The 23,608-nt window shown below is 42.4% G+C and overlaps 1 protein-coding gene across 1 annotated transcript in view; it reads right to left on the bottom strand.

Moving 5' to 3' along the window:
* cacna1c (calcium channel, voltage-dependent, L type, alpha 1C subunit) overlaps positions 1-22,065 on the bottom strand; it is a 335,868-nt gene extending 313,803 nt beyond the window's left edge. The window contains exon 1 of the mRNA XM_036577755.1: positions 21,872-22,065. Within this exon, the coding sequence (XP_036433648.1) occupies positions 21,872-21,929 (58 nt within the window). The 5' untranslated portion in view covers positions 21,930-22,065. The remainder of the gene's footprint in view (positions 1-21,871) is intronic.
* Between the last annotated feature and the right edge of the window lie 1,543 nt (positions 22,066-23,608).

Consider the following 23,608-nt stretch of genomic DNA (forward strand, 5'->3'; position numbering starts at 1 on the left):
CCCTACAAATGATAAAATGGTGATTTGTACAGAAGCAAATTTCTATAAATGATTACATTGGGCCATTTTTAATGAGCAACTCATTTCTAGACTGTGAATGATAATATTGTCTTTTGGATAGTGTAGAAAGATCATTCAGGAATTAAAAAAAAAAAAATCATCAGCCAATCGCGGCGTCAGCTATTAGGAATGAAGCTCCTCCACTGTCACTATTACTGAAACTGACAGCTTTCAGAAGAGATGGTTTCTTCTCGAACAATAACATCTTTGCTACAAATGCAAACTCTGTCCATCTGAATTAACAGCCCTGATAGAAAAACCAGCATATCAGAACAAAACCTTGTATCTCCAAAATGGTAACTTTACAGGAGAAGGAAAAAACCTACTTTACTTTCAATGTAAGTCAATGGAACCAGAATTTTTTCCAAATCATTTTGGGCCGTTTCCTTTGGTCCATTTATCATGGAATGTACATACAATGTAAAGGCAAACAGGCCTTTTCGAATTATGCCAAAAACTGAAAAATGACAAAAATGAAGATACAAGGTTTTGTTCTCACAGCAGCGATATGCAGTGTTTTGAGGCTGGTACACTGCAAAAAATGGTATCATGTCAAGTAAAATGATCTTACATCTAGTCGATATATCCAACATTTCTCCTGTTGAGATTGTTGTAAGCTTACTTTAAGATTATTTAACTTATTTCCAAACGTTTTTACCTGTTTTAAATACATTTACTAAGTAAAATTATCTCACTATGTTGGCAGATTTTACTTGTTTTAAGAAATGAGCTGAAACCAGCAACATTATCTGCCAGTATAGTGACATAATTTTACTTAATAAAATTACTTTAAAAAGCTAAAAAAAAGTCTAGAAATGAGCTAAATAATCTTATAATAAGTGCACAACCATCTCAAAATAAGAAATATTAGATATAATCAACTAAATAAGATACCATTTTTTGCAGTGTTAGCTGGTCAACCAGCATGACCATTCTGGGGTGACCAGCTAAACCCGCACCAGACCAGCATAACCCAGCACTTACTATTTTGTTTTCAGCAGAGAGAGTGGAGTAAAGCCCTCCAGCAAGAAACGGTTGCTGCTGAAGGACTGGCAGAGGAGATCTTAATGCGGTTTCTCATGTAAAGGTAAGCATTACAAAGAGCAGGTCAAGGTCAAGCTGCTGCATGGCTGTACGAGGTGATGTGTACAGGCATGCAGACACGCTAAAGGTGCCTCCAGACTCTAAAGCACGGACAGACCCATGATGCTTTGATCAGAAAGCTGGACAAGACTCTCCTCTAATGAATTAAACATGCAACGTGCACCGCAATCCCAGAACCACTGTAAACTAGGGCGAGAGAGAGCAAGAAAGAGCCAGAGTGAGAGAGAGAGAGAGAGAGAGAGAGAGAGAGAGAGTGAAGAGTCACCTTGCGCACAATGACACACTCAGACAGGAAAACCGGCCGGCATTTCCAAAGGTCAGACGCGCTGGTAATATTGCATTTCTCTTCTCAGGGTCATCTTCTGAGTCTCTGTACAGGAATCGCTCGAACGCCTCACCTTGGACACCACACGCCACGCCAAACTGAATACTGATTTCGTGCCTGAGCAACACGAGAGAACACAAAAAAGCGAGCCTGGATCGTTTTCGTCTCTTCTAAGCCGCTCTGATATGTCTGGTCCACCTCGTGAGGAGGTAAAGATAGCTTAGCGGGTTCGCGTAGCGGCCTAGCTGGGCCCAGTGTGATGGCACGCTTTAATACGGCGGTTTTAAAAGCGGCTTTAGGATGGAAAGTGAGACTGGTCTGCAGGGAGGTGATCTGATATCCGCTCAGAGCCAACACATCAGGCCTGGCCTAGATAAGATGATGAGTTTGGAGATGCTCACGCTTCCTCTCCTTTTCATTTCACAGAGAAAAAAAAAAGGAACGGTGTTAACTCTCGCCTTTCTCTCACGTGTTCTCCACCGCCTGCTCTCTCTCCTTTCTTCTCCTTCCTCTACTTCCCTTCCTTTTCTGCGATTAAGCCTAATGATTTGTTTTTTTTTTTACCTCTCGAGGCGAAACGATGAAGCACAAAGGAGATGTTCTTCATATGAACTCGATGGAAATGACGCCACCATTATTATTAATGCAGGATGACTAAGCGTTCAGTCAATAGCGTAGTATGAGAGATGGAGGAGCTCCACATGTGCATCCTCTGAGGCCTGGCCATGAAAAAAAAATTCAGGAGCTTCTGTCAATCTTTATCAGATTTACTAGATTTGGTCAACTGAGGGGTCTGTCGTCTAATCTAATGACACGGTCCACTACCAGACTCAGCAAGTCTTGAGTATAAAGTTAATTTCTAAACCACCTAAGAGAGATTGGCACATGAACGTGACCTCTTTCTGTTGTTGGCCTCTTTGTGTAGCCTACTTTTCTGGTGCACAAGTGACCAGTTAAAGAATATCTATGGGACTCCTAACAACCACCTGGAAGACCTGGTAGACACCAAAACTGCCCCCATCAGATAAACAGCACTTAAAGCGAGAGAAAGGAGAAAATCAAGCTGCTTCAGATCTGAAAACATCCACAGGTGTTTCTGTCCATCCTTCCACTGTGAGAAGACGACTCAGCGCTGTGGGTCTGAAAGGATGTGTAGCTGCCAAGAAGAACCTCACTGAGAAAAGGAGACGGACACATCAAACAAAGAAGCTGAACGATGGACTGACCACCCCAGAGTCCAGACCTCAACACCACTGAATGTGTTTGGGTTGCTTGGAACTAACTGAACTAAAGGTGCCCATATAGAAAAAAAATGTATGAAAATGCCCCAGAAATGTATTTATTGAATATATTTTTAAAATGTATTTATTAGTATTAGTTATTATCTGTATTCAGTTGAGTGTAATGAAGGTTCCAGATGTAACTAAACGTACTGACTTCTGTGATCTGCACTGTACTTTACATTAACCATGTACGTCTGCAGTCAGACTCTCACACACAATGTATTTCACATAAACAAGATATCAGATCATAACTGCATTTTCACAGAGTATCAATACCCACAACACTCGCTTCTGTCCTGATAAAGGATCATTTGGTCAGATTTAAAATGAAGATACTGGAACACAAATTCATTTCTTAAGGTATCAGACAGTGAAGAGCATCAGACAGGATTCTGGATATTTTCATACATTTTCAAACAGATCTGATAAACACATTTACATACATTTATTTTCTACATGTATGGAACGTTTCTGTGTGTAATATTTTCCCATACATTTTCAAATAAATGTATTTTAAAATGTATTTGGTTAATATGGCAATAATTTCTGAAATACATTTTAGTGTTTGGAACGCATTTCAGCATCATCATGTGTCTGAAATGTATTTCAAATATATTAAAATATATGTCCATATATTTTTCCCATATACAGGTGTGATTCTGACTGACTGCTGCTCTGCTTAAACGAGCATAGATGATAAAAACTCACATCCGAGAGAGAAAAAGTGGAGCGGCTGGTGTTGAAGTGACAGTTTTGGCTAAGCTAACGATAGCGTAGTTAGCAGGCCTCACAGCACAGGCTCGGTTCTAGCTAACTGAAGCTAAAATGACGCCTGTTTAGAGGATATCCATGAGCGCAGAGTCGAGTGACTGGTGTTAGAGTGAAAGCTGAGAGGTATACATACAATGAGACTCCTAGCAACCACCTGGAAGACCTGTTAAATACATTTACGTATATATTTATGTTTTTCTTGTGATTGAAAAATGAATAGCTTTGCTTAACAAGGCTACAGACCCAAACAGCACCACACACCACAGTACAGGTGTGATTCTGAATGACCACTGTTCTGCTGAAACAAGCCTAGATGATACAAACGAACATCCAAGAGGGTAAAAGTGGAGCGGCTGGGGTTGGAGTGAGTTTTGGCTAAGCTAATGATAGCTTAGTTAGCAGGCCTCACAGCACAGGCTCGGTTCTAGCTAACTGAAGCTATAATGACGCCTGTTTAGAGGATATCCATGAGCGCAGAGTCAAGTGACCGGTGTTAGAGTGAAAGCTGAAACTGAACAGGTTTTGTGGTGAATGTAGCTTAGTGATGAGTAGTAAGATAAGATACTCCTTTATTAGTCCCACAACGGGGAAATTCAAAGGGAGAAAACCGTGAGTTCTCCTTCTGCACTGACAGAGTGCCGAGAGAGTTCTGTGATCTAGAACCGAGCTGCATAAGAAAACGATGAGATCTCACACTTATCTTATGGAGATATTATTGAGCTGAGACGGGGCTGAGACGAGTCAGACACTAAAGAGTTATTATTCCACATGTGGGACAATATTTTGATCGAAGTGAGAAAATCGGAGTTTTTATTTTTCAGGAGCCGAATTTCAGAAACAGGAGAAAGTGGCTAAAGTCTCACTCTGATCTCAAACAGGACTGAACCGTGTCTAGGAGAAGAACCTGAGATCAGGAGATCTCATTTAGAATATTTCTTTCCTCTGCGAAAGAACATCTTGGAAAAGAGGATGAAGCTGAAGTTGGCTTCCGTTCCACCTTAAATGGAGCTGTTACATTCTGGCACCCGCCAGCTGTTGTATTATTTAAGGTGGAACGGAAAATTCAAATAAGAGGCCAACTTTAGCCTCATGTGGAAAAGAGGAAAAGAAGAAAACCTCCCACAGGAAAAAAATGTCTGTCTTATGATTGTCTCAAAGAAATAAAGCTGATCTCAATATTGTGATAATGAAGGATCACTGATTTCTGAACTCTGTCTCTCTCCGGAGAAAAGAGGAGATGAACATCAGCATTTCACTGTGAGACGTTCTGGTGATAAATGAGAAAAGCACGAGTTCTCCTGCACCGATTTTTTTCTGCTGCAGGGCCGAACAGTTTTGAGCACAGAGGGTAACCAACCACATGGACACAGTTCGACCCCTCAGCCTGTTTTTTTCGGCACAGTTGGCTAACCGTTCTCGGGGCCACAGAACAGTTTGGTTCCAGAGGAAGGAAATATTCGAAACGAGATCTCCTCTTGACCTCAGGTTCTTCTCCTAGACACAGTTAAGTCCGATTTGAAATCAGAGTGAGATTAAAGCCATTTTCTCCTGTTCCTGAAATTTGGCTCCTGAGAAATAAAACTCAGATTTTCTCACTTTGATCATCGTCACACATGTGGATTTACTCTCAGCCCAGTCTCAGCTGAATAATATCTCCATAAGAAAAGTGTGAGATCTCCTGCTTTTCTCCTTCATCACCAGAACTTCTCACAGTGAAATGCTCCTATTAATCTCCTCTTTTCTCCTATGGGGGTTTCAGGAGTTCAGAAATATATGAATATAATATAATATTGAGATCTGTTTTGTTTCTCTGAGACAATCTTAAGAAAGACTTATTTCCTCTGGGGTGGGATGACAATGACGTAGCTATTCACTGGAGCTGGAGCCTCCTAGCTAAGCTAATGCTAGCCTCCTCTCTCCTGGTTAACTCAGCATAGCTGAAGAGATCCAAACACCCAGTACAGGTGTGATTCGACAGACTGGTGCCCCGTTATCACAGGTATACATGATAAAAACATACAACAGTGAGAGCAAAGTCGACTGATCTGTGTTGGAGTGACAGAAAGCCGAAAACAAACCTGTTCTGTAAGGCTTTAAGATGCAGCCTGCTAGGCTAAGCTAAACCGACTGCACGGTGCCTCCCGCCACAGTATGGGCTCGGTTCTAGCTAACCAATGATTAAAAACACCCGTTTAGGGGATAAAGACTCGTATCTGAGAGCACAGATTTGAATGAGTAGTGTTGAAGTGACAGAAAGAAAAAAAAAGTGAAAAAGTGCTCTGTGGTGCTTTGAGCTGTACCCTGCCGGGCGATGCTAATGCTAACGTAGCTTATCCGGCAACAGGTGAAACCATAGATATCCATACCTAGACGCCGCATTGTCTGTTGTTCTCTATCTGAAGTGATACGTCTGCGCGTCCGCCATATTGGAGAGGTCAAGACCCGCTTGTGAACAGATTCACTTGTACTGAGAGACGAAGAGTCTCAGGATTAAATCAGCCACAACTTCCTTATTACTCAACCGATTTTCACCAAATCTGTTTTGTTATAATCCTCAGACACAGATTAATCCAGGCTGATCTGCTCTCGGTAGTTTTTATTACTTTAATAACTGATCGTGATAATTAGCCATTCGGACCAGCAGGAAAGTATTCAGTCTGCACCTGACGTTAAAAACCGGGTTTAGCACGAGAAACACAATCAGACACATCAGCAAATCCATCAATGTGTGAATCACTTCTAATCTTAATACACATAGAAATAAAATAAAACCCCAAAACACAGTAAGAAGGACAAAGCTGAAGTTGGCTTCCTATTCGCCAGCTTCTTGTTGGAGTTTTCCCGTTCCACCTTAAATAATGTGGCAGTTACTTTCTGGTGCCTGAAGCTGCACCATTTAAGGTGTAACGGAAAAAATTCGAACAAGACACTGGCTGATGCACCATTTAAGGTGGAACGGGAAAATTCGAACAAGATGCTGGCTGATGCACCATTTAAGGTGGAACGGGAAAATTCGAACAAGATGCTGGCTGATGCACCATTTAAGGTGGAACGGAAAAATTCGAACAAGATGCTGGCTGATGCACCATTTAAGGTGGAACGGAAAAATTCGAACAAAAAGCAAATAAGAAGCTGACTTCAGTTTCATGTAGGAAGGTGCTAACGCTAATCTATCATGAATATCTACATGGATTAATGAAAACTAAAACTTCCCTACCTAAAGCATTAACCATCTACTGCATAAAGTTAAGATCCGCTGAATAGACTGTTAAATGAAATAAGCTTAATATAAAACCAGAGGAAAAACAAATCACATCAACAGGTTCTCTGTGCATCACCAACCACATCAACATCACACAGACAATACACATCACACAGACAAGAGCGTGGATCACTGCGTTCCCTCCGTTATATAATCCTATCCCACTTTCTGAGTTTAATATTCTTGAAATAATATAATTTTGGACAGTATTTTTCTTAAACTGCTGCTCTGTAATGGTACTGAATGCAGTCCGGCAGCGATGTTGACTGTGCTAAAATGGCGACGCTGTTGACGTGCCTGGCTGGACCAAACATGGCATCTAGGTATGCATATCTATGGGTGGAACCCACTGCAGTACAGGCTGTTTCAGTAACAGATGCTCAAAAATCACCCATTTAGAGGATAAAGAATGCTGTTGTTATGATGTCAAGCTTGTGCAACAATAGAATAACCCTTTTTGGTGCTATATAGAACCCTTTACAAAAAGCTTCACTATAGAACCTTATACAACACATTCTCCAACAATCCGACCAACCATTTCACCATGCAAACAACCCTTTAAGCAAGAACTTTGTGTTCATGGTTCTTTATAGAACCGCTGTCTTTACTAAAGAACCCTTCAGGAATTTTTTTATCCCTTTATCACCAGCTCTGGAGCTTAAAAGTGGAGTTGAGAAGTCGTGGAAACGCAGTGGAGCTCTTAGCCATCATCATGCTTAGTTTCTCCCCTCTTTCTGTCAGCGCCACCTACTGGTGAGCTCCCACACCACCAATCAATGACACGCTACAACAGAAATGGTGGAATGAGTTTCTTTGGCTGTTCAGAGTTGGAATAGAAATTTGACACAGTATAAATGAAATAACACTGAATTCCTTATGGTCTCATACCACAAACCCTAACCTGAAGTCCGGCTTTAACGGTTTACCGCAGTTCTTCTCCACATGGTTACCCGAAAGACAGGATTCTGTTACCGGCACACGCAGTATTCAGCCAGGCTGCAGTGTTAATGTGTCACAAACAGCTGTTTCTTGCATCCGTAATTAACATATCCACTCATTTATTCCTCTATCTGTCCATCCGCGGAGCTCTGGGGGTGACATGGAGCTCATAGTGTTCAGAGAAACATTCAGCTCAGTAACACTGTGCAACTGAGCATCAAACACTCGCCACCGGCTAACCACACACACACACACACACACACACACAGGCCACGGGCTACTCAGCCATGCACGCTGTTAATGCACACAGACACACACATGCTAAAGCTCACTCTAACGCTGGCCACAGGCAAGGCAGACTCCCATACAGTACTGTACAAAAGAGAGGACTCTTCACTCATTTAATTTCCAGTCAAAACGGTCACTATGTTATTCATTTTTCAGCATCAGGACAAAAAGCTGAAAACATATTTAACCGAAAATTACACAGAAGCCCCAATAACTAAATATAATATGAAATTTTAGTGTTTAGTTTGCCCATTCTTTACCTTTATTACAGCTTCCTTTCTTTTCAGGAGACTCACTTTCAGTTTCTCTAAGAATCTGCAGACACACCTCCAAAGTTCAGTCTTAGAAGTTGTCACGATTTTTACATAATGACCGGATGATAATCATTTCAGCTGACTGCAAATATTTTCCCCAGTTACTATTTGTTAGCAGGAAACTCACTTATTGAAACATGTAATGAGTCTTAGAAAAACAACAAAAGTTGACGGCAAGCGACGTTTGTTTATTTGATGGTTGTTAATGAGGCCTTTAGAGGGCGGCGCTGAGCGACGTTTGTTTATTTGATGGTTGTTAAGGACGCCTTTAGAGGGCGGCGCTGAGCGACGGTTGTTTATTTGATGGTTGTTAATGACGCCTTTAGAGGGCGGCGCTGAGCGACGTTTGTTTATTTGATGGTTGTTAATGGCAACTTTAGAGGGCGGCGCTGAGCAACATTTGTTTATTTGATGTTTGTTAATGGCACCTTTAGAGGGCGGCGCTGAGCAACATTTGTTTATTTGATGTTTGTTAATGGCACCTTCAGAGGGCGGCGCTGAGCAACATTTGTTTATTTGATGTTTGTTAATGGCACCTTTAGAGGGCGGTGGTGAGCGACGTGTGTTTATTTGATGTTTGTTAATGGCGCCTTTAGAGGGCGGAGCTGAGCGGCGTTTGTTTATTTGATGTTTGTTAATAACGCCTTTAGAGGGCGGCGCTGAGCGGCGTTTGTTTATTTGATGTTTGTTAATAACGCCTTTAGAGGGCGGTGCTGAGCGATGCTTTATTTGATGTCTGTTAATCTGATTCCGTTGTAAGTTCGGATCTCTATGTATCGAAGTATCAAGCTTGAAAGCTTTAAGTGCTGTTTATCTGATGGGGGCAGTTTTGGTGTCTACCAGCTCTTCCAGGTGGTTGTTAGGAGGAACATTTTCTCTGTAGCTTTAATATTTTTTTGAACTTTGGTTTTGAAAACTGCTTTTTTTCACTTTGACTTCCTCCTTCCTAATGCAAGTGGATTATTTCCTCAGAAATGTCTCCTGAAAAATTAATAACCTGTACTTTTTGACTGGAAATTAAATAAGTGAAGGGCAGTCTAGCTAAAAGCTAGCCTGGAACAAAAAGGGAAAAAAATGCAAATGTACTCTACCAGGGCTGGTGAGCTTTCTGTACACACACTTTTAGGCAAACATGATCAAGCAGAACACACACACACACAGTTTTATTGCTCCCCTGCTGTGGGCCATTTTACAAAAGCTTCATCGGTGTGTAATGACTCAGTGATGTGTGGTGCGAGAGGCTAAACTGGCTCTCTGGCTTTAAAACATATGGTGCGCGTGTGGTTGTGCAAGGACTGAAGAGGGAAATTACAGCACACGACACAGAGCTCACATAAAATGGGAATTCTACTGATTTCTCAAAATTTCTGCATAATTAAATGGTTCAACAGAGTCACTCAGAGTGGTTTGGTGTGAAAAGCTCCATTCCAGAGAAACTTACTGAGTCCGAACTGTCCACAGTGGTGGTGATAGGAACCAGACGTCCACCTCTAAAAGCTCCCTCACAGAAAGTTACTACATGAAATGGTTGTGAATTCACTGCCTGATGACTGAGACACTGTTTTATGATAGATTTGTGATAAAGTTTTGGCTTAAAATGTATTTTATTTATCATTTTTGCTTTCCCAAAAATGGTGGTTCTGGATAGTAAATAAAATGTCTATATTTGGGTTGTAGTCATGGCAACCTCTGGTTCCTATCACCACCACTGTAAATAAATCTAAACCATTTCACACCAAACCACTCTGAATCACTCTGTTTACAGCTCACACACTGAATTACGCAGGTATTTTAAGAAATTGGTGCAGTTCCCTTTAAGCTAAGCATTACAACACTGGTTCATGTTAGTAAGAGTGTCAAACTCAATACCAAATCAAGTTCTCGTGACATACAACTCAGTTCAAACATTAAATTCATACAAACAAACAAACAAAACATCTAATACACAATGACGTCTTCTAAAGATCCGACCTAATCAGGCTTCTGCCGTTTCTGTAGGTACCAAAAGCTGAACTAAACTCTTAATGAGGTCTAGAGGCCATCGTTTACACAAAGGCTTTTTTTTCCTGTTCCTGCACTGCAGTCTGGAGATCGTTGCCAACCCAGCCACGAAAGCAATAACATTAAAATAGTTCTGGTAAGCAATGTTCATCAACAGTGGTGCACTGGAAAATTCTCTATACATAAGCTCCACAAGTGGTCAGATAATCTTCTTTGTATCCTGCATTTAGCCAAACAGTCATGAGGTCCCTATTTTGGGTCACAGACATCAACCAGGTAGAACTACATAAATACCACCCAGTTAAGAATGCTTAACCAGCAACCAGGTAGTGCTACATAAACCCCAACTAGGAAAAGTTACATAAACACCAACCAGGAAGAACTACATAACCACCAACCAGTTAGAGCTACATGATCACCAACCAGATAGAGCTACATAACGACCAACCAGAGAGAGCTACATAAACACCAACCAGGAGGAACTACATAACCACCAACCAGGTAGAGCTACATAACCAACAACCAAGTAGAGGTACATGATGACCAACCAGATAGAGCTACATAAACACCAACCAGGTAGAGCTACATAACCAACAACCAAGTAGAGGTACATGATGACCAACCAGATAGAGCTACATAACCACCAACCAGAGAGAGCTACATAAACACCAACCAGGAGGAACTACATAACCACCAACCAGGTAGAGCTACATATACACCAACCAGGTAGAACTACATAACCAACAACCAAGTAGAGGTACATGATGACCAACCAGAGAGAGCTACATAACGACCAACCAGACAGAGCTACATAAACACCAAATAGGTAGAACTACATAACCACCAACCAGGTACAGCTACATAAACACTAACCAAGTAGAGCTACATAACCACCAAAGTGGTAGAGCTACACAAACACCAATAAAGTAGAGCTACATAACCACCATCCAGGTAGAACTAAACCCCAACCAGATAGATCTACATAAACCCCAACATGATAGAGCTACATAAAGCCCAACCAGGTAGAGCTACATAAACACCAACCAGGAGGAACTACATAACCACCAACCAGGTAGAGCTACACAAACACCAATAAAGTAGAGCTACCTAATGACCAACCAGATAGAACTACATAAACACCTAGCTAGAACTACATAACCACCAACCAGGTAGAGCTACATAAACACTAACCAAGTAGGGCTACATAAACACCAACCAGGTACAGCTACATGAACACCAACCAGGTAGAGCTACATAACCACCAACCAGGTAGAGCTATGTACATACCAACCAGGTAGAGCTACATACTCTCTGTCTTACTACATACTATGTAGTATTTTTTCTTACAGGGATAATATGCTAATGCTAATACAAGGCAAACAGCATGTGCACTCTGATTAGTCTATAGGCAGAAAAACATAGTGATTGTTTATTTAAATAAACACTTGAAAGCATCAGAAGTCAGAGTGTTGAATTTACCTTGATCTTATCCACAAAAGGCCGATGTGGCTACAAGTTTTCATTCCAACAAAGCAGGAGCTCACATGCCCAACTGTTGACGCCTGAGATGGACTAATTAATGAAGTGGAATCAGGTGTGTTCCTGCTTGTATTGAGAGGCTTAACATCACTCATTAGCTGCATTAGCACTGCAGCTCCAGTGCTAAAACTGAAGAAGCAAACTTCAGACACCAAACATGTCCTGGCTGTTAGATTTTTTTGCCAACCCATCACTTTAAGGCTGAGGTTGAGAGCCGCTGCTACCTGCTCCTCCTGTGTAAACACTGCAGGTCCTGGTAACTGTGGACTGTGCGCCATATGCCACAAACACCAGCCAACAGCTCAAACAGCGTAAGTGTTACAGTCTGAACAGAGAAATAGAGGAATCAGAACCTGCTGGTGGGCGCGTTGAGCATTTGAGCACATCTGAAATTTACCGTGGCCTTTGTTAACAGAGAGACAGGCGGCAGGAAGATCATATTAAAATGAGAAAACAAAGACATGTCTAATAGAGGCACTTTAAAGAACCGGTTGGCTATTTTTAGAGAATAGTTAAAGACATGGGGGGGTGGATCACATATAAAGTCAGGTGATAGAGGAGAGGGAGAGGGAGGGGGAGTGGGAGAGTAAAGCGCTCAAATTGATGTCTTTGCATGGCGTAGCAACAGCAGCAGCAGTGCTTTCAGGCCCCAGTGGGAATTAAAAGAACTGCATTAGAGATGAAAGAAGAGCAAAAACAGCTGAAGCATCTCAGCAGCTCACACTGCACCGCAACACAGTCATTAGTTCCGATGCTCTAATCATTCGGATCCGAGGCCCACAACTGGCTAGCTCTCTTATATCCCAAAGGCAGTGTCTGTTAAAGGGGGATTCCACCCATTTTTCAGAATTTCTGCATCGTTGAGATGTAAACAAAGTTAGTCAGAGTCATTCGCAACGTGAAATGGTTCACTTTAGTAAAACTGACTACAGTGGTGGTGATAGGAACCAGGGGTCGCCATGACTACAACCAAAATATAGACTTTTTTTTTACTGTCAAACCACCAGTGAACCTACACGAGTCTTCTGAGTTTTATGTGGAACATTGATGATGATAAAATGTGGAAAACCTGACAAAATAGGCTTTATTTGGGGACTATATTACTCTGCAACTCCCTGTATGCCCTGTATGTGTCGGAAAAAACACATTTTAGGCCAAAACTATCATAAAACAGTGTCTCAGTCATCAGGCAGTGAATTCACAACCATTTCATGTAGTAACTTTCTGTGAGGGAGCTTTTAGAGGTGGACGTCTGGTTCCTATCACCACCACTGTGAACAGTTCTGACTCGGTAAGTTTCTCTAGAATGAAGCGTTTCACACCAAACCACTCAATGACTTTGCTTACATTGTTGTAATTGAATTATGCAGAAATTCTGAAAATTTGGTGGAATTCCCCTTTAATACATCTCCGTTCAGTGCATCGAGCTGGTCCACTAGCATTACAGCCCTCTTCCAGCAGTCTTATCTCTTTCTTTTCACTCATTCAGGCCTCGCTGTGGATTTCCAGTCTGGAACGGCACAGATATTATTGGATAACCTCGTTTCTTTCCCCTCACGCCTTCAGCACCATCCTACGTGTTCGCTCTTTTGCTCTCAGTCTCTTTCTCTCTAGAACTCTATCCCTCGTGACCCCTTCTTCTCTCCGAAAACGGGTCGTTCTGTGTCGATTCACTGAGGGTCAGCAACACCAATCATAGATCTTGGAGCAGCCACATAACAGAGTACAAGGTGATTTTCGTTTGTGAAGAATAGCTGGTGCAAAGAAAGTTAGATGCTCACAAAAAGGGGGCTATTTTGTTCTCACACATTTCTGTTCACTCTCCTAATTTGGACAATCGGGCTGGCTGGGTGATCCTCAAGGTCTGAACCTTAATTTTTTAATATTTCTTAGTTAAAGGATCCATATCTTACATTTCTCCTATATCTATCAGGTCCACTGATGACATTTGTGTAGTTTTATTTACCTAAAACAGTTATAATTCATCTCACTTCATCTCTTAGAATAAAACAGGCTGGTTTTGCTGCTGTGCATTTAAGACTAATATCTGTAAATGAGCTCTGTTCTGATTGGCTGCCCTGTACCTTAATCAAAAAGCAGTCCAGGCTGAAACACTTCATATAACTTCATTGCGAACAGGTCGAGCTAAACTGCTTCAAGATGAACTGGCTAGTTTTTATAAATGTGTTGTTTTTTGTGACAGCATCAAATGGTTAAAGGTGCAATGTGTAAGATTTAGTGGCATCTAGTGGTGAGGTTGCAGACTGCAACCAGCTGAAATCCCCCTCCCTCACCCCTCCCTTTCCAAGTGTGTAGTGGAACCTACGGTGGCCGCCAGGTTTTCTGCCGTTGTCTGTCTTGATTTCGTTTTGCTTCTTCATGCTTTCACCTCTCTGACGGTGAGGATTCATCCTCTCTCACTTATTCTTGTGCTAAATAATAATTCTGATCCTCAATTTGTCCAAATTTGGGTTCTGAAACTTGTCACAACACACAATGGTCAGCAGCACCGGCAGAACCACAGATTTTTCTTCTTTCTACGTCTTCCAGCCAGAGCTGCAGTGCCACCAAGTTCAAGCTGCCACTTCAACGTAAAACGTGAAAGGCTCCCTCTAGAGCCAGTGTTTGGTTTGTCCAAACACTGGCTCCAGGGCTCATTCTAAGGTAACGAAAACACAACGATTCATAGTTACAGGTGATTATACATTAATGAAAACATGGCTTTGTTTAACGCATTCCATTTCTGGTAATAGATCCCCCTAAATCTTACACACTGCACCTTTAAGGTGTAAACAGAGTCATTCAGAGTGGTTCGGTGTGAAACGCTCCGTTCTAGAGAAACTTACCGAGTCAGAACTGTTCACAGTGGTGGTGATAGGAACCAGACGTCCACCTCTAAAAGCTCCCTCACAGAAAGTTCCTACATGAAATGGTTATGAAATCGCTTATGCTTGAGACATCGTTTTACGATAGTTTTGGCCTAAAATGTATTTTTAAAATCCACTTATGGTGGAGGGATACATGCAGGGTGTTGTGAGGCCAAATAGTCCCCAAAGAAAATGTCTATACTTGGGTTGTAGTCATGGCGACCCCTGGTTCCTATCACCACCACTGTAAAGAGATCTGAACCATTTCACACCAAACCCCTCTGACTGGACTGTTTTTTACCAATTCATGGACAGTTTTTGTTCTTTACTTGGCGTTTTATGATTGCTACAGATCTGTTGCTATAGATACACTGATGTGCATACATATTCATGAATATTTATTTATAATTCTATAATTGCATCCTAAACTGGAATGTTACATGTTGCATGTTACATATTATTCATACTGAAACTGCACATATTGCTATTCCTTAACCAAGTGTTTATTGTTTTTTTTTTAGTATATTTTTGTACGCATAGGCCTCTGTATATTGTTTTCTTCTCTATATATATGCATACTGTGTTGTACAGCTGTAGAGAGTGATTATCTGAGCCTCACCACTAACACTTCATTGTGCAGATGTCCTTGGAATATTGCACGTATGATAAATAAACTTTTGTTTAAACTATTAATTGATGCAGACATTTGGAACTTTTCTTGATGCACTGAATGTTAACAAGCATATAGTGCAGTATAAACTGTTACATATGTCAGCCCAGAAAATATATACACCACTACAATACATACCTACATCTACAGTTATGAAAACGGCATGAATCCAAACGACCTCACGTCTGACCAATCGGGGGCAGTGTCTATAATTGCTTTCTGACACAGACTTGAAAGCTTCTTCAATATCTTGATATCAATAAATAACCGTTTCAGTGTTTTTCCAAAGCCCATCTGTCACGGCCGTAGATATTTGTTTTAGTAGATCTAAAATAAAACATTTCAGTATATTGTTTTGATTACCGACGTTAAAGCTGTGGCTTTCAGCGGCTTTACTGCGAGGTTCTGATTATTGTTTTGGATGCCTCTAACCTTTTAACTCTGGGAGACTTGAGGCCGGTCCAAATCTAGGAGGTAAAGGAAACATCTGAGCACAACGTGGCTGGAAATGTACATTTTCCTGTGATCCCAGCCATGTTTTCACAAGACGACGGCCCTTTTTGAACTTCTGGCGGAAGGTCTCGGAGACTTTTAGTGCTCCTCTTTAGCGAAACGACATGGAACTACCTAAACACAGTCCCAGATGTTTGAGAACAACACATCCTGATTCCTCTGATCACAGCTGGCACGACTGGGAGCCCACAGCAGATACTGTTCTCTTATAAGGACACTTAATAGTCGCTCTGAGACTGAGCAACGTCTCTGTGTTGACTGTGGATTTACACTCAGTCAGCTTAATCTGCGAGAAGATTTTTTCTCGGGGTAAAAGCTTTTCAAGCAAATAATGAAAAAAACAGGGACCCCATGCGGCCTTCTGGCTCTCATGCAGCGACCGTAACCTGAAACGGAGTGGATTTAGAAGCTACGGTGACCCGGACGTGAAAGTGAAGCACGTATTTCAGCAAAGGGCAGGTAAAGGACTGGAGCCAGAGAGGAATAATGGGCCACACAGCGCTGCTAGACGAGCGCTTCGTGCCCCGAGAGCCTGAAATCAGGTGCCGAGTCATTTTCAGGCGCCGTCCTGGAGCCTCGCTAGGCCTTCTGAGATCCATCATAAACAAATTAATGCTCCTAATGACCAGTATTGCCTGTCGTGTGCACCTGGCAGGGAGCCCGACGGGGAGAAAGGGGGCACACTTGATGGAGCATGATAAAAACCTCACAATAATGACAAAGCCCTAGCAATAATCAGCATCTCGCACAGGGTAACCTTGCTTGCCATGATTTTAGATTTCTCCTTCCAGGCCTTGGAGGACTGTCTTCTTCTAACGCTCCTTGCAACGTGCTTGCAATAAGTATACAGCTTCCACTGCTCGCATTAAATGCGCTGGCTTACTGGTGGCCCACTTAACTTTGCTCTGCAGCGAGTAATATAGAATAGCTGTTTGCATTGTCGTACCGCTGTGGCGTCTCTGAGGTGCAGCAAAGTCAATAAAAGGCAATTAAGACATGCTGGAAGAAGAGTTAGCATACTGTGCTAAAGACTGAGACCACTGTATTTATTTATTTAGGAGCTCATAATTGAGATTACTTGGAGTGTGGGAAACAGAAAATGCTAAACCAGGGGTCATGGCTCATGGCTCTTTTACTGCCCTGTTGTGGCTCCACAGCAGAATCAGATCTGTAGGTAAAAATAAAATAATCCTCCTTTACAGTAACATAAAGCTCTGCTGATCGTTCAACACAGTTTAACAATAAATGGTCTTAAACTCTGGAGTTAATGTAGAACTGCTAATTCACCCTTTAACCCTGAAGATCAGCGCAGACTGCTGGTCACCATAGCAACACAGACAACAGTCTCGCCTAGCTAGTATCTAACGAAACGGCAAAGAGAGAGATTTAAGATGAACATCGATGATTTAGAGACGAATGGACTTATTTTTATTTATAATCACTCCAGCTGGTTTCCAGAGAAACTGTTAAATACTCTAAAGTCGCAAAGCTGAAGTCGCTTCTCATTTGGCAGCTTCTTGTTCGAATTCTCCCATTCCACCTTAAATGGTGCAGCAGCACATTCTGGCACCTCAGGCACCATTTAAGGTGGAACGGGAGAATTTGGAGAAGCTGGCGAAGGAGAAGCTGACTTAGGCCTCATAAAAAAATCAAACGTTGAGAGACGTTTTACAAGAAACTGTTCTACTTTTAGAAAAGTTTCCTGCTGGAGATGCGAGAAAAGCAGCTATAGCTGAGCTAAAGCTTAAAGCAGTTTTTGTTTATGTTTTATTTGTTATCCTATACTAGTGCATTAGCACATACTGAGACCAAGATGGTAAATGGATATAAAATGTTGTGGCTCTCAAGGAGGTTTGATTTTTGTTAAAAGGACTAAATGGCTCTTCTTAACAGTTGGGTTGCGACCCCTGAGCTAAACCAACTTCTGAGATTGAACTTTGGAGGTGTGGTGTCCCCTGACAAGAATGGAAGCAGTAATAAAGGCAAAGTGTGGACATTAAATACCAGTTGTGTCATTTTCTGTTAAATCTGTGTTTTGAAATGCTGTTTTGACTGATAATAAACTAATAAAGTGTGGTCTCTCATTTCTGTACATTGCCAAAAAAGGGTTTTTGTGATGTCACAGAAGACCCACTGTTGGTGTCCTAAGGAAACATTTCAAAGTTTAAACTTTCACCGAATGTAAAGATGCTAATTTAAGGTTTTTTTCCCCTAGAACTGTTGCCAAAAGCCTTTCAGTAACCTTTATTTTTTAAAGTGTACGCTACTCAGCTCAGAAAACAAGCCTTCAGGCCCGTTTCCATTCAGCTTGGCTGCTTCAGGAATGCTGTTCACCATGTGCTCTGAAACAAAAGCAACAGGTGAACAAATGCAAACAACACCAGAGGAGATAAAAACAGAGTTTGAATGCTGTTGTTTCTTCGTAAAGCTTCATCTAAAGGGCCCAAATGATGAGAAACGTCATTTTTTCCTCACTCTTTTGAAACAAGAGTTTGATATAGTATGTAAACATAAACAAGGTTCAAAAAAGTGCCGCTCACTCTTCAGTCCACAGTCCATTTAAAGAAACAGCTGCAAAAACAGGCTGACTTGAATTCACTGCTTTTGCGATGTCACAAAAAGCAACATCCGCCTATTTAGCCTGCAGCAGTTCAGACCCGCCTACTCACACTGAAGTTATAAGGAGTGTTTCAGCCAGCACTCTCAGATATAAAGGTACTAGACTGTCACTGGGGCAGTGCCCCTCTTGTCACTGGGGTGGGACCCTCAAGGGTCCATCTCAGTACCTTTAGTCAGGGAACATAACTGAACCATAATCCACTGAAATGATCTGTTCTAAGCTGTACTGACTCCACACACCCCGTCTCGTCTCCAGGCTTTTATTTTACTGTTCTGTTTAAAACATTCGGTTATGAAAAGGTACAAATACGAACTTTTCACCTGGAGAAACTTATTTAAGGTTCACAATCAGACCTTAAAACCACTGTTGGAGCTTTGAGGGAACATTTACACTGTTTGTACCTTGATGAGCCAAAATGTACCTGAACAGAACCTTTATTTCTCAATTTGAATGCTGTTTTATTGTAATGCTTAATCTAAAGGACCCAAATCATGAGAAATCTCATTTTTTCCTCAACATTTTGAATCAAGAGTTTGATATAGCATGTAAACATGAACAAGTTCCAAATTGTGGGTGTTCACTCTCCAGTCCACAGTCCATTTAAAGAAACAGCTGCAAAAACAGCCTGATTTGAATTCACTGCAAAAAGCAACACATTTAAGCAGACCCGCCTATTTAGCCTGCAGCAGTTTAGCCCTGCCCACTCACACTAAAGTTATAAGGAGTGTTTCAACCCGGCCTGCTTTCTAAAAGAGGCACAGCCAATCAGAACAGAGCTCATATACATATGTCGGTCTTAAAGGTTTTATTCTAAGGGACAAATAATTGTGTAAAAAGAAATTAGGACTATTTTAGAGATATAAAACTACACAAATGTCATGTGTCAAAGGATGTGGGCCTTGAGAAATGTAACCAGAGAAAATGAAGCCATAAAAAGCTGTTCATCAGAGCAGTTTGTGTTTAGTTGTATGTGTGTCAGAGTGTTCGTTTAACTATTTCCTGCCCTCTCCTTGAGAAAGCCAAGTATTAATTGTCGTTAATACCTGGTTTGGTTAATCAGAACTTCATTATGTTCGTTCTTCAGACTTTGTTCTTCAAACTAGCTCACAAGATATCAACTACTTTTTCAAAATAAGAAATTCCTGTTACTTTTTACTGTATTTATGTGTTTTTTGTGAAATATGGTGATTTTATAAGCAAAAATGAACTTATTTGTCCAGATAAATGGTTTTAAACAATGTGTTTATGTGCCCTGGACTGCACAGCACTGTACGCTGAAATGGCACTAAAAAACACGTTTGCACTGTCCTCTGTAGCTTCGTGGGAGAAATCTCCCTCGTGCTCGCCTGTGTGCTGACCTGATACTCGGGCAGCCGTAGTGTTTACCTGATTCGCTGCACTCTCCAGCAGCGGCGGCGGCAGCATTCTGCACTAACACAAACACTAACATCTGCTTGGGCCACCTACAAGACACTCACTCTTCCACGCTCATGTGCCAATGTTATGACACTTCGATTGCTCTGTTTAATGAGGGGCACAAAAAGGGTCACTTATTTATTCTGCACTTTGGGTGACGTTGCGGAACATATCGTAAACCAACGTGCACTTTTTCTAGAGCTTTTCAGGGAGAAAACAGACAAGATGGTACATTTTTGGATAAAGGAGAAGTATTTTTTAAGGGATGCTTCCTAGCTTGGTTGTACGGTTCTAGGAAAGAGAATTAACTGAACCATTGCATGTCGAGGTTCTTTCAGCTACTTAAACCTCTTTACATTTTCAGGAATGCTTTCACCGAAAGCTTCTTCAGGGAGCCAATGGCAATTAATCCATAGAACCCTGGTGGCACCTTCGAAGGGGAATTCCACCAAAAGCTGCCACACTGAGGGATAAACAGAGTGATTCAGAGTGGTTTGGTGTAAAATGGTTTATTGTAGAGACTCAGATGTATTTACAGTGGTGGTGATAGGAACCAGGGGTCGCCATGACTACAACACAAATATAGACACTTTATTTACTTTTTTTTCTTTACGTTTCTTCATAATTCAGTGGTTGAGATGTAAACAAAGTCATTCAGAGTAGTTATAGAGACTCAGATTTCTTTACAGTGGTGGTGATAGGAACCAGGGGTTGCCATGTCTACACCAATACACTCAGAATGCCTCTCCACTATTAACCGATTTTAAACCTATGTTTTAGGCCGAAACCTTCTCAAAAGCACCGAGAAACAATGTCTCAGACAGCGGGCAGCGTATTCATAACCACTTTCTGAGAAGGACGTCTGGTTCCTACTAGAACAATTCCGACTCGGTAGGTTTCTCCAGGATGGAGACTGGACTGAGAAGACTGCACAGAAATGTTCGAAATTTGGTGGAGTTCACCTTCAAGTGTAAATGAGTGCAATGCACAAGAAGAAACACCTAAAAGCGCCTCATAAAGCGGCATATTTAGAAAGTGGTGCATGAGTTAGGATTACATCACAGCCTCGGTACAATGGTGCAGCTTGAGTATCAATCCTGATTCGGTCAAAAGCCCGACTACATCACTTTCTCCATCGGAGAGACTGACCTGAAAACCAGAGCGACTAAAAGCGATGCTGAGAAGTGAGGGGGCTTTGAGGAGGTTGTGTCAGGCTAGGCCTTCTACTGCAATCCCTGGACAGGGAAGATTAAAAAAGGCTTTGAACTGAGGTGCGAGTTTCCACCGAGCCCCAAAAGCTGGGTGGAAAATGCACGAGCCAGGCCCATCCTGGAGCCTTCGAGCTGCCCGTGAGATGTGGCGAGGAGCCGGTGAGGCTCTTACTGCGCCACGCAACAGCCGGGAGCCGTACCGCGCAACACCTGGATGAAAAAAAAGAAAGAAATGGAGCTTCAGTGGACGGGATTGGCTGGCACGAGCTGCAGCGTTTGTCTTTGCGTTTTGGGTGAAGTAAGGCGGCCACAGCTCCACAGCTCGGGCAGCTCGGGCAGCTCGGGGCTGATGAAGTTGTGCAGAATGTGTGTGTGTGTGTGTGTGTGTGTGTGTGTGTGTTGGGGGGGTGGGCAATAGAAGCATTAACCTCTGCGTATGGAAGTGAGGTGGGACTTCTTTTGGTTCAGGCAATGCCCCATATTTTTGGAGGGGGGTTGGTTGAAACATGTGCTGGAGAAGGAGATGGTGCAGCTCCTGTTTCGTGCGCACCACAAAAAGCCAAAAGAACCAGTCACCATCATCATCATCACCACCATCACCATCATCATCATCATCCACCAACCCATCCATATGGTGTACGCATGCCACCCCAAAACCCAGCGACGCTAAATAAATGGCACCCCTTACCTTGATGGTTTTCAAGGGTTTCCTCCGGTATGTACATGTTCTTGCTCTCATTGACCATATATGTAGTCCAGCCTTTTTTATCCGTAAGGTGAATGTGGACGAAGGAAAGGTTGTATTTAAAAAAAGAAAAAAAAGAAAGAAAGAAAGAAGAGGGGTGGGAGGGAAACAACCCAAGATGGGAAAGAAATCAAAGGGGTGGGTGGGTTTTTTTTTGTAAGGAGGAGGAGGAGGAAAGGGGGAAGAGGTGGAGAGGAAAAAAAATGAAGAAGGGAAGAAAAAAAAAAAAGAAGGGCGAGTTTCTCCCTTTTCCTCTCGCTGGAGTTAATATTACCTGATCCCCGTTATGGAGTGGGAAAACAGAAACGGGTACAGGCTCGAGGCGCCTAGCAGAACGAACCAGTGCATCCTTGGAACATCCGGGCCTTGCCTAAGAAACACGACACCCCCCCACCCCCCCCTCAGCACCCACTTGCTGCTGCTTTTTTTTAATCCCTTCTTCTTCTCGTTCTTCTTCTGCTTCTCCTCCTTCTTCTTTGAAGTGATCGCCCCTTTTCGTGGATGCAGCAGCAAGAAGGGGGTTAAAAATGAGGGGGAAGAAGGAGGAGGAGGAGGAGGAGGAGGCTGGCGACCGCGAGAGCGAGGAAAAAGGGTGAAGAAGAGGAGAAGAAGAAGAAAGAGAAGGGGAAAGGTAGGGCTGGCGTATTCCAGATCGGATCTCACGGGGTTAAATCTTCTCCTGTGATCGATTCCATGTGTGCCGCGCGCCTGCTGCTGCTGCTGCTGCTGCTCCGGAGAAGGGAATCGGAGTGGCTCGTGCCGAGTCCATAACGGAGGGAGAGGAGGAAGGAGGGAGGAGGAGGAGGAGGAGGAGGAGGAGGAGGAGGAAAAAACAGAAAACGCAGGAGTTTCTCGGTGGCCTTTGCGGAGCGCGCTCCGGCTCGCCTGCCTCTCTGCAGTAATACTTGTGTGTGGAGAGAGAGAGAGAGAGAGAGGGAGAGAGGGAGCGCGCGCGCGCGAGGAAAGTGACGAACCAAACCAAGCCCCCCTCCTCTCCTCTCCTCTCCTCCTCCCATGTAGACTCTCTGACTGCTTCCAGATGTTGCTGCACTACAAAAAAAGGAGAATAAATCGTCCAGACGTGGTAAGAGGTGCTGGAGGTGGAGAAACCAGAGCTGGAATGGAGAAGGAGAGGAAGCAGGACCATCTCAGATGGCTTGTCCTAACCCGGAGGTGGCTTTGAGCGGTCCAGAGCCCCCTCGGAGAGCTTCAGGAAGACCCCCAGGTTCCCAGAGGTCAGCGATGGGAGAGCTGGCGAGATTCCCCATGATGAAGGCCACCACACCTGGTGGAGCCAGTGCCAAAGACCGGGGAAAGTAGATGTAGTGGACTTTGAATATTGAATATGTACAAGTGACTAAATAAATAAAAAAGATTATTTTATATATTATATATTAACAAAACTATATTTGCATCATCTGAAGGAAATTTGCTGCTCGGAGAAGCAAGAAATAAAGATTTAATTAAAAAAAAAGAATGTTTGTAAAGAATGAGTCACAGAATTCAGACGTAATAAAATGGGAAAGGAAGGAAGGAACGAGAGTAAGGAAGAAAGGGAGGAAAAGGAAGGACATAAAAATGGAAAAAAGTGGCAAAGAAAGAAACAAGAAAGGAAAGGACAATGTGAGAAAGAAAGAAGGAGAAAAAAGAGGAAATTATGTTAGAAGTAGAAAGAAATAA

The sequence above is a fragment of the Colossoma macropomum genome, unplaced genomic scaffold, assembly GCF_904425465.1.
Source record: "Colossoma macropomum unplaced genomic scaffold, Colossoma_macropomum, whole genome shotgun sequence".
Lineage (NCBI taxonomy): Eukaryota > Metazoa > Chordata > Actinopteri > Characiformes > Serrasalmidae > Colossoma > Colossoma macropomum.